Here is a 16,902-nt window from a genome sequence, read left to right as displayed (position 1 = left end):
TTTTTCTTGGAAAAAGATCAAGATTAAAAAAATACCAAGACAGAGTCAACTCAATTCATATTATATCTACAGTCAATGCGTTTCAACTCAAATTATTCCGAGCATTGAAAATTCCATTAAAACACAATTACATAAGTACAGTATAGGTTGATTCCTCACAGTAATTCGGCATTCATAGATAAAATATTAGGAATTAATCATCTATCATTTACTATTTCTTTCATCAGTTTTATCAGATCCAAAATAACGCTCATACATACGTAATTCAACTACTGTGAAAGTTTGATGAATGAGCTGATTTTAATCATCTAACGACCTCTCAAAGGGATCGTTTATTTTTTCATACTATTTCTTATCACCACGGATTATTCTAGTAATCTAGTTTGTTGGTAACTCATCGAAAAATATTTCAACAAAAGTGCGTAAAATCTCCCATCACTGATTTGATATTTTAGGTTGAGTTACCAGATCAGCGGCAATGTTCTAATCTAAACCATTAACCAACCCTTTTTGATCTCGTCTGTAAACTCTACTGTAAAATGGGATGGAAAGATTTTGCCCAGAATACTCTGACAAAAATAAAAGTAATCACATTCCAAAAATGTTTAGAACATTATCCATTTTTCACTAATTTTATTTTGAATATGCGATCGTAGATAGGCTATAACATAATCATAAACAAGTATCAGAAAAGTGAACCAATTCAAAGTAGAAAAAGATGCACTTGCTTAAGTAGATAATAAGAAAGAAATTTTTCATAATCATCGCTCCAAAAGATTACATGTTGCTTATTCTTCAACGGATACTACTTTAAATTGCTATTTAATTGAGATCATTTGCGACCTAATATAAATAACTAAAATCATCTTTAAAAACATAAGATTGGTTTCTACCACTTAAATCTTTTAAATGTCCATTCACTTTATTTTCGTTTTATATAAAATGACCGGGCTTATCAATACAATCAATTCTTACCTCTATATTGATTTATTTTAGAAATTCCACTTTTACCTTGCCATTAGGTAGAATCATTTAATGGTTGGAAAATAGGTACAAACAATTAACTTCAGTCAGATCTAACAATTTAACGACAATATTGCCGAAATGATATTGGTATAGAATCTTAATATAAGGTTAATTTCACTTCTTCTATGTTTAACTTAATATTGAAAACTTGTCCATTCTAACAGAAATTTTGTTCTGCCTATTTGGACAGAGACTGATTTTTGGACTTTCTAAAATATACTTTGGAGGAAAAACATTTCTTGCCAATTCTAGAACCTTTTGGTTCTATAAGAGTGGTGATTTGAAGAATGTTTGAATTTATTTTTTGTCCAATGTATAGCAAAACCTGTTTATTAACTCGAATGAAAAACTGTGGGTACTGGCACTCAAGATCAATATCAATTTGGCGGATAATATTCGCATTCAGTTAAATCCATTTGGATTTAATTATTATGATTTCCACTCATCATCTCAAAAGTGAAATGTCATTTAATTTTTGATTTTTTTTGACAAGACAGAAAATTTAGTACTTTAAACATTAGAACAAGTGTTTGTGCTATTAAGTAAATTCATACTTAGAAAAACTAATGTTAATTACTATTGCACAAGCAATCAAGACATTTATATCTCAAGAGACTTACCTAACTGGTTTCATATCGGAAACTTTGATCAAACTTTGATATTTTTTGATAGACTAGTCTTGAGATTTCTGCAATTACCGTAATTATTTAAATCAATGATCGGCAATGCCGTATATAAAGCACTTCAGAAACACATCCAACACATTCCTGAATAACTCAGCTTTCAGCTTTTTTTAACTAGACGGATTTTGGCCACGTGCAAAGAATCTCGTTCGAGCAAAAAAAACTCATAAAAATAATTTCCCCCAACTCGACATTACTTGAATTTCTTGTGTCAATTACAATATAAATTTTTCTGATTATCTTGAAGATTAGAAAACTAAGATGAAGAATATCGCAATATTTCTTGCAGTAGTTATGTTAGTTTTTAGCGAGGACATTCCGCCCGTTGAATCTCGGATAATGATGATCAGCTCACCGATACGGTAAGTCAGTTAGATTTATGTTATTTCGTATAGCTGTTAGGATTGAAGGGTTGTATGTTCTACATCTCTTTGTGCCTCGGCTACTTTTACACAGTTGATATAATTTCACAAATTATTCATTTAAAAAAAAAATCCTGGGTGATAATTAATGTGATTCAAACAGAAATTTTCTTCCCCGATGAATCGAAAACACAAGTTTTCCATATTTTAACTACCTTTATACCAACCTCATCGTGTATTAAGTGATTCAGTTGAAAGTAGCTATCGTTTGTTTCACATTTTGCAGGTTAAGCACACAGCCACCATTCTACGCATGGGAACGGAAAAAGCGCAATGTAGAAAATGATGTAAATTTGCAGACAAAAGGTGATGACATTTTTGATTAATGTGAGATTCGAAAGTCTAATACAGGAGTTCTCAACCTGGGGTTCGCGAATCCCCGGGGGTTCACGAGAAGATTTCCAGGGGTACCTAGATGACAGTCGAGTTTTTGTAGGTTGCTGTTTTTGTTATCTTTTATTACTACCATGGGAAAATTCGTGCCCATTGAAACTAGACGGCCATTGAAACTTAGATTTTCCCTGATTTTGCGTTGTTGTGATTGTGACACAACAATGTGAAAGTTGTTCAGTTTGTTCAAGGCTTCGCGTACAAACTGTGAAATCTCTAAATACAGTGTGCTGCGAGCATTGGAGAAGTGATTATGCTTATTGAAACTTTGCAGAGATTTTAAGAATTTATCAGTTAGGCAGACGACAAGGGCAATAATATCAACAAGACGATTTAATTCAGTTACATATGGTCATTAAATTGGTGTTGCAACAAATTGTTAGTCAATATATCAGTATATCACAAGTTTGTTCGGTGTCTGGTTACCGGGGTTTCACGTTGATTGTTTCGTGACTTGGATGGGGGTACTTGACAGAAAAAAGGTTGAGAACCCCTGGTCTAATAGATTCTTCTATTCAAAAAAATTCTTTGATGCACTACTATGCAAATTATTTGAAAGTACAAGTTATTGCTGGACAAGATCTCAGTTCTGTATTAAGGAAATAATATGATCATATCATCAACGTTCAAAATCTGAAGCTCAGTAGCCTACTATGTCGTGGGAATCTCCATTGCCGTTAATATTATCTTGTAAGTTAAAACATCTCTACCTTTTGTTACAGAAAGAGCGTACAATTTTATTGGACAAGCAGATGATGAAGTATGAATGATCGATCGGATTCACAATGTTATGGCGGGATTCTATATTAATATATATACTGCATAAACAAATCGTACTGTTGTTTAGTCTATTGTGTAGTGTAGACAGATAAACATGTAGTTTTAGTATTGGTAACTTTTGTGATCATGTGATATAACCGCTTATCACTGTCGCTTGTTAATTTTTAATTTTATTTTTCGTCGATAGTATGAAATGCTTCACACAGTTTGCCATATTACACGCCATATTCAGGCATTTCAGTACGAAAAACGCCAAGTCATAATATTCACTGCACAACCAACTATTTTCAGGAACGAGCGGAATTGCTCCGGTTATGCATTGCATATCCAATTTATCACACCATGAATTCGAGATATTTGATTTGCGATGAAGCATAGTTGAAGTCATAGCGCTCTAATCCATATAGGCCAATATCGCAATATTATATAAATATTCACCTAAAAGTGTAATTGATATGCTTTATCTTCGTGTCGGTGATGCATTAGATAGAGTTTGGAACGAGATTTGAAACAATTTAAATGTTCACTTTGAGACAGGGGTGCACAAGTTTCATGAGCATAGTTACCGAAGTGCCACGTCACGTTCGAACATTGTGGGTAATGTACAAGAACTTCAGCAAAACACATATTAAGGAAAAATTATTTACTCAAAATATTTAATGTCTTGAAGACGCTTTTAAAGACGAATTGAATTAATTTAGATATAAACGTGAGTTATTAGGATTTACCATGAATAAAAGAATTACTTATTTCCAAATCGTTAGCGTGCTACGTCTATAGCATATGAGGTGCCACTTTGGGCCCGCATGCCCCGTGTTGGGCACCCCCACTTATGGGAACAGGGTAGGTGGAACGAATCACACACATCGGAATATATTGGTAAAAACTTTCCGTATATAGATTTGATAATTCAGGACCTCTAACGATTGAACCCTTCCTGGGGAAAACAAAGACGGAAAGTTCAGACAAAAATGTTTCTGTTTTAATATGAAAAGGAAAAGTTTTTTGTTTTTTACGAGCCGTCAAATGTCTTAGTATATCGAAGGATATTGCCATGAATGGCTTCGGAGCCCGTGGGGAACAATTAGGTGCAAGATGATTGATAAACTCCCCGCCGTTGTAGGTTGGTTCACGTCTTCACTGGTCTGTCACGGCTTACCATCAATTTCATGCCGAAAGCTGCATATCCAAAAAAATTCAACATAATAATTCCCTTCAACAACAATCTTTATTGTGATAAATAACTATATTTTTGCTTTTGTTTATGACTGTTTCTGGTTGACGCAACAACAAATCTCCGTCTCTCTCTCTTTCAACGTCCCGTATCTTACAAAACTTAGTCAATCCAGATTTACTTAATCTAACATGAATCAAGTTCTTATGAATAAATATTTCCACAATGAAATTATTTTGATAATTTTTATTACGCCATTCACAAATTACACAAAATAGAAAACTTCCATAATGTCATAAAACTCGGTAACAGCAATCTTCATTCAGTGATCGATCTGTGAGTCGTCGTCAAAGAATAATTCGTCATCTGTACAAAAAAAAGTTTATTAGATAACGTGTAAATATTTGTATGTTAAAAAGTATTGGAATACACGAGTTATTATTTTTTGTTTTAGGAGAGGATGCATGATAAATGGTACGATATCTGAAAAGGCTCTAAATAATGCGGTATATTACGTTTTTGATTTAATGTTATTTGACTTTTATATTGGGTCTTGCTTTTATTTCTGCAAACTCTTACTAATTTCTACTAACAAACCTGTTATTTTATCAAATTTTCCAACGTCCCGTTTCTTCTTTCCTGGCCACGGTGGGGTGTTGCCTAGCCTAAAAATGAGAAATTAAAAAATATTTAGATGGAGAATCAATTAATCTTCGTTTGTCTGGACTTACGTATTGGATAGGCCTACATGTTTATCATGAAAGCTGTTTCACCTCAAAGAAATTTTCCATAGTTACATATAGCAGAAATAAGATAAATTCAATTTAAAATATTTAAATATTTACATTGAATAAATAAAACATATGTACTCAATTCTTGATTGATAAAGATAATTTGGATTGAAATAATGCAATATCATCTGCATACAATCGCATGACCTTTGAATAGTAAAATTCTCCAAAAATCAACGATGTTATATATATATTTATTCACCAATCAAATTGATCACAGATAATTTCCTTCTATCATGTTGCATTCAATTCAATCTAGGACGTTCAAACCCAAATGTGTGTTAAAATACAATATTCAGACTTTTACAGTAGCGCAAACAAGTATGCGAAGCAATTGCACTTGGACATATGATTATGGAATACTCATACCTTGATTGTATAGGTCCTTCCGTAGTCAGTTGAGTATGAACAATGTTGTAAGACATCAGAAGCATAAAAGACAATAACACAAAACACCGAATCGTCAAATGTTTCATTTTCTTCGCGTTGCGTAGTCGTAAACAAGATGAGAGTCTTCGATTATGAGTGTATTTTCTGCTTTGACTTGGAGTAATTTATATCTTTTTACTGATTGCCTGAGGGGAGATTCATCCTTAGCAACTGCTTCTGCATTTACTACTTGAGGATCGAAAAATTAATTATTGCATAACAATTATTCTGTTGAGAACAAGTAATTGAATTGATGTCTTTTTCTGAAGCTCAAGATGTTTTCGTTAATCAGGTTGCCATAAGATGATGCTCGTGAGCTGTGACTGCCGTTTGATACAGCAGTATAGGGCAATTTCGACACTATGATTACAATACCCAAATTGTGAACCGACCGAAAGCTGATTATGATTTTCATGAAATGTTTCCTTGGGTATGAACAATAAGTCATATTACAGCAAGACTCCTTCACAAGTCACAAACATAAATTTTTTAACTTTTGAACTAAAAATAACTACAAAGCAATTTACTTTTCGCTGCGACAAACATTTTGAATAATCATTTTCGTTGGGTGCTCGAGTTTAAATTGAATAAACTCCTTCACGATCTTTTGCGACTAATCAGACATAAGTATTATGGTTTCCGCCACTTGAGATATTCAAAATGTCCATATCAGTTTGTTTTCGTTTTAGTAGGATGATCGAGATCATTACCATTATTTGTTTAATTGCAAAATTCCAAATTTACCTTTAACTTAGGCAGAGGCATTTAATGCACGGGTGGGTGAAGTAATTTAATGTTAATAAAATATAGTAGATATTGATGCTGATATTATATTTCTGAAATGATATTGGTATTGAATCTTGGTTGAACTTCAATTTTGCTTTTTTTGTTTCTGCTTCTTGAGCCAAAGTATATGAATTGGCCTGTTCTAACAGTTTTGATATTATGAAACCTACGAATAAGAGTTTCTTGTTAATGCTAGAACTCAATATTTAATTAGGAGTAAAAATATGTATTGACTTGGTAGGCATAAAACTACTGAATCGAATGCAATAAAAGTAGCCAAATAACAAACACCGTAGACCAGTGAAGTCGATACTGAAAACGTAGTATAAAATTCGAAATAATGAATGCAATTATTCAGTAATGGCATTTGGTCAAATGTGATTTTTTGTATGCACAAAATTGATAATCTAAAACTGATAATATGAAAGTTTTTTTTATTCGAATTAATTATTGTTAACTGGGTTTAGGTTTTACCCAAGTGGTAAACTTTTTTGTCCAGTGTAGAGCAAAACACTAACCTTAGTGTATTTGACTCGAAATAAAACGTTGTATTAATATCAATTCAAAGGATAATATTCAAATTTAGTGACAACCATTTGCAAATATAAATTATCGATATCCAATATTCTACTTCAAAGCGGAACGTCATTTAAGTTTTGATTTTCATTGACAAGGCAAAATGATTGCTTTCGTTCACTACTTTGAATATCAGAATTCGGAACAAGTGTTTGTGCTAATGAACAAATTCATACTTTAAAAAATTATTATGATTGCACGAGCAATTAAGGCCTTTATATCTGAGGAGACGGATTGATTTCATATCAAAAAGTTCGATGAAAAATTTGAACTTTTTGATGAATTCGTTTCGAGATTGCTGCAATTACCGCGATTTTTTTAAATAATTGATTAACAATGCCGTATATAAATCACTCCAGAAACTAATCCAACAACGCATTCCCAAAAAATTGAGCTTTCAGCTTCATTAAACAGGAAGAAATTTGGTTACTTGTGAAAGGACTTGTTTGGACAAAACAACCTCATAAAAATAAATCAACTGAAGTCCAGTTTAACTAAGCGTCGTAAACTAAGATGAAGAATATCGCAATTTTTCTTGCTGTAGTTGTGTTTGTTCTTAGCCAGGACACTTCGTCCGTTGAATGTCGGACATTGATGATCAGTTCACCGATACAAGACCGGTAAGTCTATTAGATTTTTGTTATTTTGTATAGCTGATAGAATTGAAGGGTCATATGTTCTTCATGTCTTTATGCCTCGCCTACCTCTAACTTTTGATATAATTGCACAAATTCTTTATGATATAATGGTATACTGGGTAATAATGAGATTTAAATAAAAATATTCTCCATCGATGAATCAAAACACAAATTTACTTGATTACCATTATAGCAACTTCATCATTATTCGATTCAGTTAATTGAGTTATTAGTTGAAAGTAGTTTCTATAACAACCTTTTGTTTTACATTTCTCAGATATAGCACAATACCACCATTCCATGTATATAAACTGAAAAAGCGCAATGTGGAAAATGATGTGAATTTGCAGACGAGAGGTGACGACATTTTTGATTGATGTTAGAAATTCTAAATTAATTTTTCTTTAAAATAAAATTTTATTGAGATAATATAAGTTTTATTTCAGTCAAACAAGCGACGAAAAGCGACCAAGTCGGATTAATAGTTTCATTTTTGCCCGAGATGCACCCAATCTTAGTTCCAATACTTTGTGAGAGCCATACACCTATTTCTTTAAGGCATCACGAAGTGAATTATTTGAAAGTAAAAGGTATGACCCGAAAAGGTCTCAGTTTTTGATCGAGAGTATATTGAGGTTGCAGCTTCAACGTTTGAAACCTCAAGCTCAGTACTAAGTTGTAGGAATCTCCATTATCGTAAATATTATCTTGTAAGTTAAAACATCTCTATCTTTTTTTTTACAGAAAGAGAGAACATGATCATTGGACAAGCAAAAAATGAAGTATGAATGAACGATCGGATTCAAATGTCATGACGGAATTCTAATTAATATATATATATATATTGCATAAATTGACCGTAATATTGTTTGGTCTATTGGGCATTAGGCATGAGGTAAATCGGGTAGACAGAAAAACATTGAGTTTTAGTATAAGTGAAGCAATTTTGTGGCCATGTGATATATTCGTAATAAATATGCTCATCACTGCCATCAGAAAATGTTAAACCCAATTTCTTGCCAATAGTACAAAATGCCTAACACGGTTTGCGATTTCATACGTCGTTTTCACGCATTTTAGTCCGAAGACGCTCAGTCATAGTTTTCACTGACACGAGCTACTATTTTCTGCAAGGAGCGCAATGGCTGTTGTTGCAAATTGCCTACACAATTTATTGCACCACAAGATAAGTGAGGGAAATGGGGATTGCGTCCGAGATATTTGATTTGCGATGAAACATAGTTGAAGTCATAGCGTTCTAGCCTCTAGGTCAGGGGTGCACAACACGTGGCACGCGTGCCAAATTTGGCACGCCATGCCCTCAGACGTGGCACGCTAACGGTTTTGTGGAAAAAATAATTAGTTATGACAAACATTAAAATAACACGTTTATATCGAAAGAAACTTGAATGATCATGTTTATCCACACATTGCTAGCTCGTGGCCCTCTGTTCAGAAGGTAGTTGCTGAAAATTAGTAATTAGGCTGGCCTAGAGTAGCGAGCAGTTAGGTACCGGTAGGTGAAACGTGACTTTTCCACGCATCGCTGATGGCAATGAGGTGTGTTTATGTCGTAATAATTTAAATCGGCATATTCATTCCCACCAAAGCGACTACCGTATGACTTGACTATATTATATTCACTTTGCACTTCGATTCACGTGTACCCAAAGTGACTATAAACCAAGTGAGGACATAGTAGTATATGATGTCGAATTCAACACACAAATGTTGGTCGAATGTTGGTCAATACGTTGGTCGATGGTGGTGCGTGGGAAGTTGTTATGTAATATTGTTTCCGGTATCAGGGGATACCGTTGTTCTGTGCGTCAACCGTGTGTTAGTCATTAAGTTTATGGTTTTGCGTATGTTTACTGATCGACATATGTCAAAATAATTGAAAAACGCCATAACCGGATGGATTAAAAGATAGAATTACATGAATAATATGATGTACTGACTTTAGTAGAAAATTGACAACTGAGTTGACATAATTAAATTCGTAAAACGTATGTTTACTGATCGACGTATGTCAAAATAATTGAAAAACGCCATTTTTATTTTTAGCGCGTTTTTTAATTTTCATTTTTTTATATTTTGATTTGTATTTTTACAGTTGTTTTTATTTTTCATTACTTTTTTATTTTCGGTTTATTTTTGATTTTGAAAATTTTATTTTATTTTTTTAAATTTTTTTTATTTTTTTAAATTTTACAAGAAATCGATAGTTCGACGTATTATTTACCACAGAGATTTTTTTCACAGACTTTACTGTTGTTTTTGATAATTTGCGAATGCAATCAGCATTTCGAGTACATGTACCCACACTACTTGCATTTTGAAATTTGGATTTCATTAATATCACGTTTGTCAGTACGTATATGTGAGTATTATACGTCAGCGAAACATGACTGTGTTCCTCATATCAATGCTCGCAAGTAGATTGTTCTTCCTCGTATTAGAAGTGAATAAGATATGATTTATTTGATTAGCTTTTATCATTGACAGCTTTCGTTTATGTTCTTTAGCTTCCCAAATAGGCAACCCTAGTGATTTCCCTACATTCCCCAGATGTGATGCCAGACTTCAATACCTAACTTCGGTAAAATTGTCTTTGAATATTCAGAAAATGACATATTTATCAGTGTAGAGTAGATGGTCTGTCATATACATAACACATTTTTATAAGTTGCAAATAGTTTCATCGCTTTTGGCAAAATATTTACCACCCTCTAAATTTCGAAACACAACCCCCCAATAATGAAAATATATATATATCGGCTGCGATATATATCAGCTTCTCCTATCAAATCCTTCACCCAAATATATCTAAATCAATTTTGGAATACTTATATTTTGACTAACACTAGATATGAAACAAGCTTGCCTGGAATGCCTTAAAATTCATCTCACTAATTTCTAGTATACGCCTGACAAAAAGTACGAGTTTAAAAATAAATATTTTTACAAATCTTTATAAGGTATTGAAATAATAACTATATATCTGTTGTTATGACTCACGCAGCGTAGGTAGCCATTACTTTCAATTATTTCATTTCCTACTAAGCTGAAATGTGGGTGGAGTTTTTTCGTTCCACGCTCCACGTACTGCTTTAACCATGAACAAGAACAATCCTTTCGAAACTTCAATGGTCATCTTAGAATTTAGATGGTGTTTCAAATTTTTATTGTTTGTTGTTGACATCAGCAAAACGTCAGCAAACATTTATATAGCGAATCTGAACAATCACTACATTTCTATTGACAGTGGGTGAAAATGTACATTTTGAGTTCAACCTATGTGGCCTATTTTCGAGTAAATAAATCTATGCATTGGTATCAAAAATCTGCGCATTGGAATATTATTTTTCGCATAATATATTCTGTATATCAAAGTCTCAAGCATTCGGAATGTTCAAGAGGAGGCCGAGATTGGAGAATCAACCTATAAGATCCAATATTTTCATTTCGAGTTCAGATTTATAGTAAGATGTAAGGAGTTTTCTAGAAGCCATTCTTTTATTTTTAGGAATTCCTTCGATGCTCTCAACCCAATTTGGGTTTTTTATTATTCACAGCACGCTTTCATATAACATTCGTACAATTCTTTTAGAATTCGGTTGTAATTTTTGCTGAGATTGCGACAGTATTTTGAAGGTTATATCCATAGATATATGTAAATATTGCTATATAAGTTTAATATGAAAGCAAACTTCCAACAAGCAGTGACTCAATAGCACGAGTTGTTTTCTACGAAAAGGAGCTCTATGTATTAGAATATTTCTGTATAGAAAGACCGAGTTGTCTGCATGATGATTTGGATGTATACCAAAAAAAAAAAAAAAAAAAAATAGAAAGAAATAAAACATACTTTGGAAAGATGCAAACAATCAATTTTAGCAATCATGCGAGAATATAGGGAGAACGCGGTCTTGATCTTACTGCGTATTTTATGCAAACGATTCGACTTTCAAGCAAGCTCTGATATTCAGGCTTGTCCATGGAACACATTTTTCTGTCCCATTCCCATCCCATAGAAATTATGCCTGTCCCATCCCATCAGCGAAATACAACAAATTTATAGATTTTATCAACGATTACACTGACAATAAAAAATTGGTAAATTTTGACTTTTCCTTATAACTATCAGCAAATATATACCTTAGTTTTTACACCAACTTCATTTTCTAAACAAGCGAAAAATTACAGTTCATTACTATAAAAGAAATAAATTACTTTTTAAAGCTTTTGAAGAAAAAAAAAAAATACATTTTCAAAATTCATAAAACATTATTGATCAAAAATTAAATAAAGAACCTAATCACACTACAAAACTTCCACGCCCGAAGGACTAAGTTGTATATACTTATCGTATTGTGTAAAAACTTTCACTTGAATCGTTTTTTATTTTAATTTTTAAATTTTCACTTCATTGGACTCAAAATGGACGTGTCCTTTGTCCTGTCCGATATCCATTTTGTTATTATGCTATTGTTGTAGTTCGAATTCTTCTTTTTGTTGTGAAAAAAAAATCGCGTTTAACTTAACTACACGACCAATTGCTTTTGCTTTGATTAGTTTCAAAGACTTGTGTGGTCTTTATGGAATTATTCATTCCAAAATTTTTAACTCTTAACTATATGCAAATATATATTTGAGTTTTTACAACAACTTCATCTTGCAGTCAAGCGAAAAATTACAGCTTATAATTAGAGAAAAATAAATTAGTTTTCAAAGTTTTTAATAAACAAAACACACTTCTCTCATTTTTAACATCCATAAAACAGTATTCATCGAAAAATAAATGAAGAATCTAATTATATTGCAAAACTTCCACGCCAGAAGGACCAAATAGTATATACCTATGAGAAATGCTTTGCGTCAGCATCTTTGTTTTAAATAGTTTTTTATTTCAATTTTGGAACTTCATTTTATTGGACACGAAATGTACCTATAATTGCTTTCTTTTTCATGTTATTGTTGGTGTAATTTCACTTTTTGTCGCTTTTCTCTCGTGGGTTCAAATGTCCGGGATGTAAATGTCCGAGGTGCAAATGTTCGTGGTTCAAATGTCGGTGGATGCAATAGTATAGAGGTTCAAATGTCTTGGGTGCAGTTTGCGGGTGCAAATGTACGTGGGTTCAAATGTGCTGTCACCAATAAGAACTGATTGGTATGTAATTATGATTACTGACAATGTATAGTTTAGACTTTAGAGAATGTCCTTACCACGATATCATTAATTTTATATTATAATAATCATAATGAACGTTCGCTGTCAAGGTAATTTTGATAACAACTTGCCATTTTATTTTTGGTCCTCAGGCTCTTCGCGAAGTTTTGAATACCGTAAAAAAGTTGATATTTATAACGATGCCTGGCGTAAAGAAAGCGGTCTCTCTTTCATATGATAAAACGAAACATTTAATGCAATATGCAATGAAAGTAAGCTATTGTAACTAAATAAAAGTTATCATCTCAGTAGCCTATTGAACATAAATAAACCTGTGGAAAGTTTTGCTAAATCATCGTTCAACTCTGTTATATTGTTCTATTTTTGTCTCACTATTTTTAATACTTGCTCGGAAAATTGGCTCATCGGAAAAACCACGCCGTAGTTCAACTTAAAACAATATGTGGTGTTACAATGAGCACAGCAAGTCCTGATGATTTATGTAAAAAGGAAAGTAATTTTTTTTAGAGGATGACACTATATTCAACATCTGATATTTCGAAAGCGTTTAGTCCAGTAGCTAAAGAAAAGAACATCGGTTTTCGAATGGGTATTAAATTTGACGCCACGAGTAACTCGATGTAGTACTTCCACGATCCGTTGACACCCGGACGAAAAAACAAACCTTACCTTTCTTACAATGTCTTTGTTTTTGGACACGCTCATGGACATAGCGATTGTTTCGATATTATGTTGTTGTTGTTCTTGTTATTCGTCATCATTATCATTAAAAATAGCTTCTCTCTTCGAATACTTGGACAATGGCTTTAAAATTTTCAGTGGTTAAAGATTGATTTTTTTTACCAGAAGGCTATTACTTTTCTTTATGTCTAAATTTCGTATGAAATCTGATATTTCGTCCAAAATTTCGCTGTATTATTTTATACATGGGAACTCTGGCTGTCCAGTTAGATACTGTAAATTCTTGCCACGAGTAACTCGGAAATTTTTGGAGGGTACCGGTAGCGGTAAAGGTAAGCATTGCTTCGCTCTGGTTAACGTGTACATATATTTGGAAATTGCTCTCTTGTTTCTGTTATTATGGTAGCCTTAAGACAGATATATTATTAAAATCTTCTCAATAATTTCAATCAGCGAAGTACAACTACATTGGTCTAGAACGGTTCCATTTTCCAGTGCATTCAAGTACAGAATTGAGTACGCATTACCAAAATTACGTCCGAGGTGCAATCAACGGGATCAAGTGAGTGTTTTTGTTTTAGTATATGTGCAGAAACAATGCTCTTTAATCACAGCCTAATATTACACATTTTCAACTTTGCTACGTTCCTGCGTAAAAATACCGGTAAGGGTAAGTTAAATTTTTTGTCGACCGTATCCTATCCGAGAAAACTTTACCGGTAGCGCACTCTCAATCCGAAGTGTGTTCTTATCAGCGATTTATCATTTTGCGTTTTTCATAATTGTTCCAGACGAAAAAATATTCTTCTTGTGATACCATATCAACTTGTGCCTTTAAAAAATAATTTTTTTTTTTTTTTTTTGCATACAGTTAGTGGTCACTTAAGACTAATTTTTTTGTAATCTCTTTGACTTCAAAGTTTGTTAAAAGCGAATATATACATATAAAAAGTGGAATGCTGTATTGGGTGCAATCCCCAAAATAAGTAGATTCAGAAGCAAGTACACCAAATACATTTGCATCATGCGGAATAATATTGAGACAAATCATATTTTTTATATTTTTAGAATCAAGTTTGATTGCAAGATGTGGATTTACTCTACTGATTAGTTACGTACACTGAAAACGAATAATAATTGAACCTGCGACTGTTTATTTGATGAATATAGTTTCTATCTTTGTGATGTTTTCAGTGAATAGAACACTCTACGTTGCAGATTCCGTAATATTCCAATATTTCCATCGTAAGATTTGCTAAGCGGAGATTTTATTTTTAACTCGTACAATGTATCGAGGTCAGATTCCTTTACTCCTGAGTCGGTGCGCATGGCCTTGCTTGCTCTTATAAAAACAAAAGATCAATGCTCCAATATATGGACACGAAAGCCAAAATGAAATAGCATCATAATCGTACAGTATCAGCAGACTGACGCATTTTTTTTTTTTTTTTTGGAATGAAAAAAAATACAATCCATAGAGCCCACAAAAGTTTTTTAAATTAATTAGAGGACAACGATCTTTACCCACTGCAAAATTCAAAGCAATTGGTTCCATAGATAGAGAAAAGCGACAAAAAGTGAAATTACACCAACAATAACGTTACAATAACATGAAAAAGAAAGCAATTATAGGTTCATTTCGTGTCCAATAAAATGAAGTTCCAAAATTGAAATAAAAAACAATTCAAAACAAAGATGCTGACGCGAAGCATTTCTCATAAGTATATATTATTTGGTCCTTCTGGCGTGGAAGTTTTGCAATATAATTAGATTCTTCATTTATTTTTTGATGAATACTGTTTTATGGATGTTAAAAATAAGAGAAGTGTGTTTTTTTTTTATCAAAAATTTTAAAAAATTTAATTTATTTTTCTCTAATTATAAGCTGTAATTTTTCGCTTGACTGCAAGATGAAGTTGGTGTAAAAACTCAAGTATATATGTGCATATAGTTAAGAGTTAAAAATTTTGGAATGAATAATTCCATAAAGACCACACAAGTCTTTGAAACTAATCAAAGCAAAAGCAATTGGTCTTGTAGTTAATGAGAAACGCGATTTTTTTTTCACAACAAAAAGAAGAATTCCAACTACAACAATAGCATAATAACAAAATGGATATCGGACAGGACAAAGGACACGTCCATTTTGCGTCCAATGACGTGAAAATTTAAAAATTGAAATAAAAAACGATTCAAGTGAAAGTTTTTACACAAAGCGATAAGTATATACAACTTAGTCCTTCGGGGTGCCGAAAGTCAAACAGAAACCACTCTCAATGATAGTATAAAGAGAAGCCAGATTTTGAAAGAGTTTTCTTCTCCATATTTGTCACAAAATTTCGTTCCTGACATGTTAAAGACATACAATCGCCGAGTTCGTCAAAGGCAAGCTCCAACACGTGCTGAAGAAACACGAGCCCGACTTTGGCACGAGAAACGTAAAGAGAAAGATGCACTTCTGGCTGAAATTTTACACAACAAATTAAAACTCCAAGAAAAAAAGATTATCGAACAACCCACACTTCCTGAGCTGACTTCCGACATGAGCGAACACATAAACAAAGCACTAGTTCCATATCCTCCAAATCAAGTCCTTTCTGAGTGTTTCAACATTTCAATAACCCGCGAGCACATGTCGACTTTGTTCGGTCTAAATTGGCTTAATGATGAAATTATAAATTTTTATATGGAATTGATTGTCCAGCGCTCTAAAGATGTAAAAGATTACCCCGCAGTACATTCCATGAATACATTCTTTTATCCTCGATTGAGTACACAATCTTATACATCAGTACGTCGGTGGACAAAAAAAAGTTGATATATTTTCCAAAGACATCGTTCTGTATCCAATACATCTTGGCGTGCATTGGTGTCTAGCTGTCGTTGATTTCATATCGAAACAAATAAGATATTATGATTCAATGGGTGGAGCCAATCGGGAATGCCTTGAAATCCTAAAAAATTATCTTCTTTGTGAGCACAAGAATAAAAAAGGATCAGAGATCAATCTTTCTGACTGGCAACTGTTGTCAATGTCTGATATACCGCAACAAATGAATGGATCAGATTGTGGAGTCTTTGCTTGCAAATTTGCAGAGTATATTACTTCTAAATCAGACTTAACATTTTCCCAGCGAGATATGCCTTACTTTCAGCGAGCCATGGTATGGGAAATTATCAACAAAAAACTTCTACGGTGATATTGAAGCTTTATGACATTGTACTAATATATTTATATCATTTTCGGATCTTGTTTACTTTGGTAACCTTTGTTAAATATTATTATCTGCTTCCCATCCATTATGACATCATTATTCTGGCTACCATGCTCC

General features: G+C 32.9%; 1 protein-coding gene, 3 long non-coding RNA genes and 1 pseudogene across 7 annotated transcripts; 4 read left to right on the top strand and 1 right to left on the bottom strand.

Moving 5' to 3' along the window:
* Positions 1–1,791: 1,791 nt before the first annotated feature.
* On the top strand, positions 1,792–3,751 carry LOC144428185 (uncharacterized). Its single transcript, XR_013478192.1, has 3 exons — positions 1,792–2,071; positions 2,358–2,437; positions 3,244–3,751. It is a non-coding gene; the product is annotated as an uncharacterized LOC144428185 (long non-coding RNA).
* Positions 3,752–4,706: 955 nt separating this feature from the next.
* On the bottom strand, positions 4,707–5,795 carry LOC120337587 (uncharacterized). Its single transcript, XR_013478193.1, has 3 exons — positions 5,636–5,795; positions 5,073–5,140; positions 4,707–4,841 (listed from the first exon to the last, which is right to left on the bottom strand). It is a non-coding gene; the product is annotated as an uncharacterized LOC120337587 (long non-coding RNA).
* Positions 5,796–7,417: 1,622 nt separating this feature from the next.
* Positions 7,418–8,836, top strand: LOC144428314 (uncharacterized). 4 transcript variants are annotated; one of them, XM_078117390.1, is made up of 3 exons: positions 7,418–7,677; positions 7,973–8,052; positions 8,142–8,427. In XM_078117390.1, exons 1-3 carry the CDS (start codon positions 7,571–7,573, stop codon positions 8,312–8,314), a joined length of 360 nt encoding a protein of 119 aa, XP_077973516.1. In that variant the 5' UTR covers positions 7,418–7,570; the 3' UTR covers positions 8,315–8,427. The 4 variants fall into 4 exon arrangements, with proteins under 4 accessions (XP_077973516.1, XP_077973518.1, XP_077973519.1 ...); XM_078117392.1 differs by lacking the exon at positions 8,142–8,427 and adding an exon at positions 8,440–8,836 and having other exon boundaries at positions 7,430–7,677; positions 7,973–8,073; XM_078117393.1 differs by lacking the exon at positions 8,142–8,427 and adding an exon at positions 8,444–8,819 and having other exon boundaries at positions 7,431–7,677.
* Positions 8,837–12,752: 3,916 nt separating this feature from the next.
* Positions 12,753–14,789, top strand: LOC144428347 (uncharacterized). Its single transcript, XR_013478298.1, has 3 exons — positions 12,753–13,140; positions 14,024–14,132; positions 14,639–14,789. It is a non-coding gene; the product is annotated as an uncharacterized LOC144428347 (long non-coding RNA).
* Positions 14,790–15,180: 391 nt separating this feature from the next.
* LOC144428026 (sentrin-specific protease 1 pseudogene) lies at positions 15,181–16,902 on the top strand (annotated as a pseudogene).

This window comes from Styela clava, chromosome 10 (assembly GCF_964204865.1).
Source record: "Styela clava chromosome 10, kaStyClav1.hap1.2, whole genome shotgun sequence".
In the NCBI taxonomy this organism is placed as follows: domain Eukaryota; kingdom Metazoa; phylum Chordata; class Ascidiacea; order Stolidobranchia; family Styelidae; genus Styela; species Styela clava.
Note: the sequence above shows the minus strand (reverse complement) of the source record. Positions and strands in the feature narration are given on the sequence as shown.

Excerpts from the sequence above, each read along its gene's own strand:
- LOC144428314 (XM_078117390.1), top strand. The coding sequence starts at position 7,571 with ATGAAGAATATCGCAATTTTTCTTGCTGTAGTTGTGTTTGTTCTTAGC. Across the intron at positions 7,678-7,972 it reads AGTTCACCGATACAAGACCG|ATATAGCACAATACCACCAT; the intron begins GTAAGTCTATTA and ends TACATTTCTCAG. Across the intron at positions 8,053-8,141 it reads TGTGAATTTGCAGACGAGAG|TCAAACAAGCGACGAAAAGC; the intron begins GTGACGACATTT and ends GTTTTATTTCAG.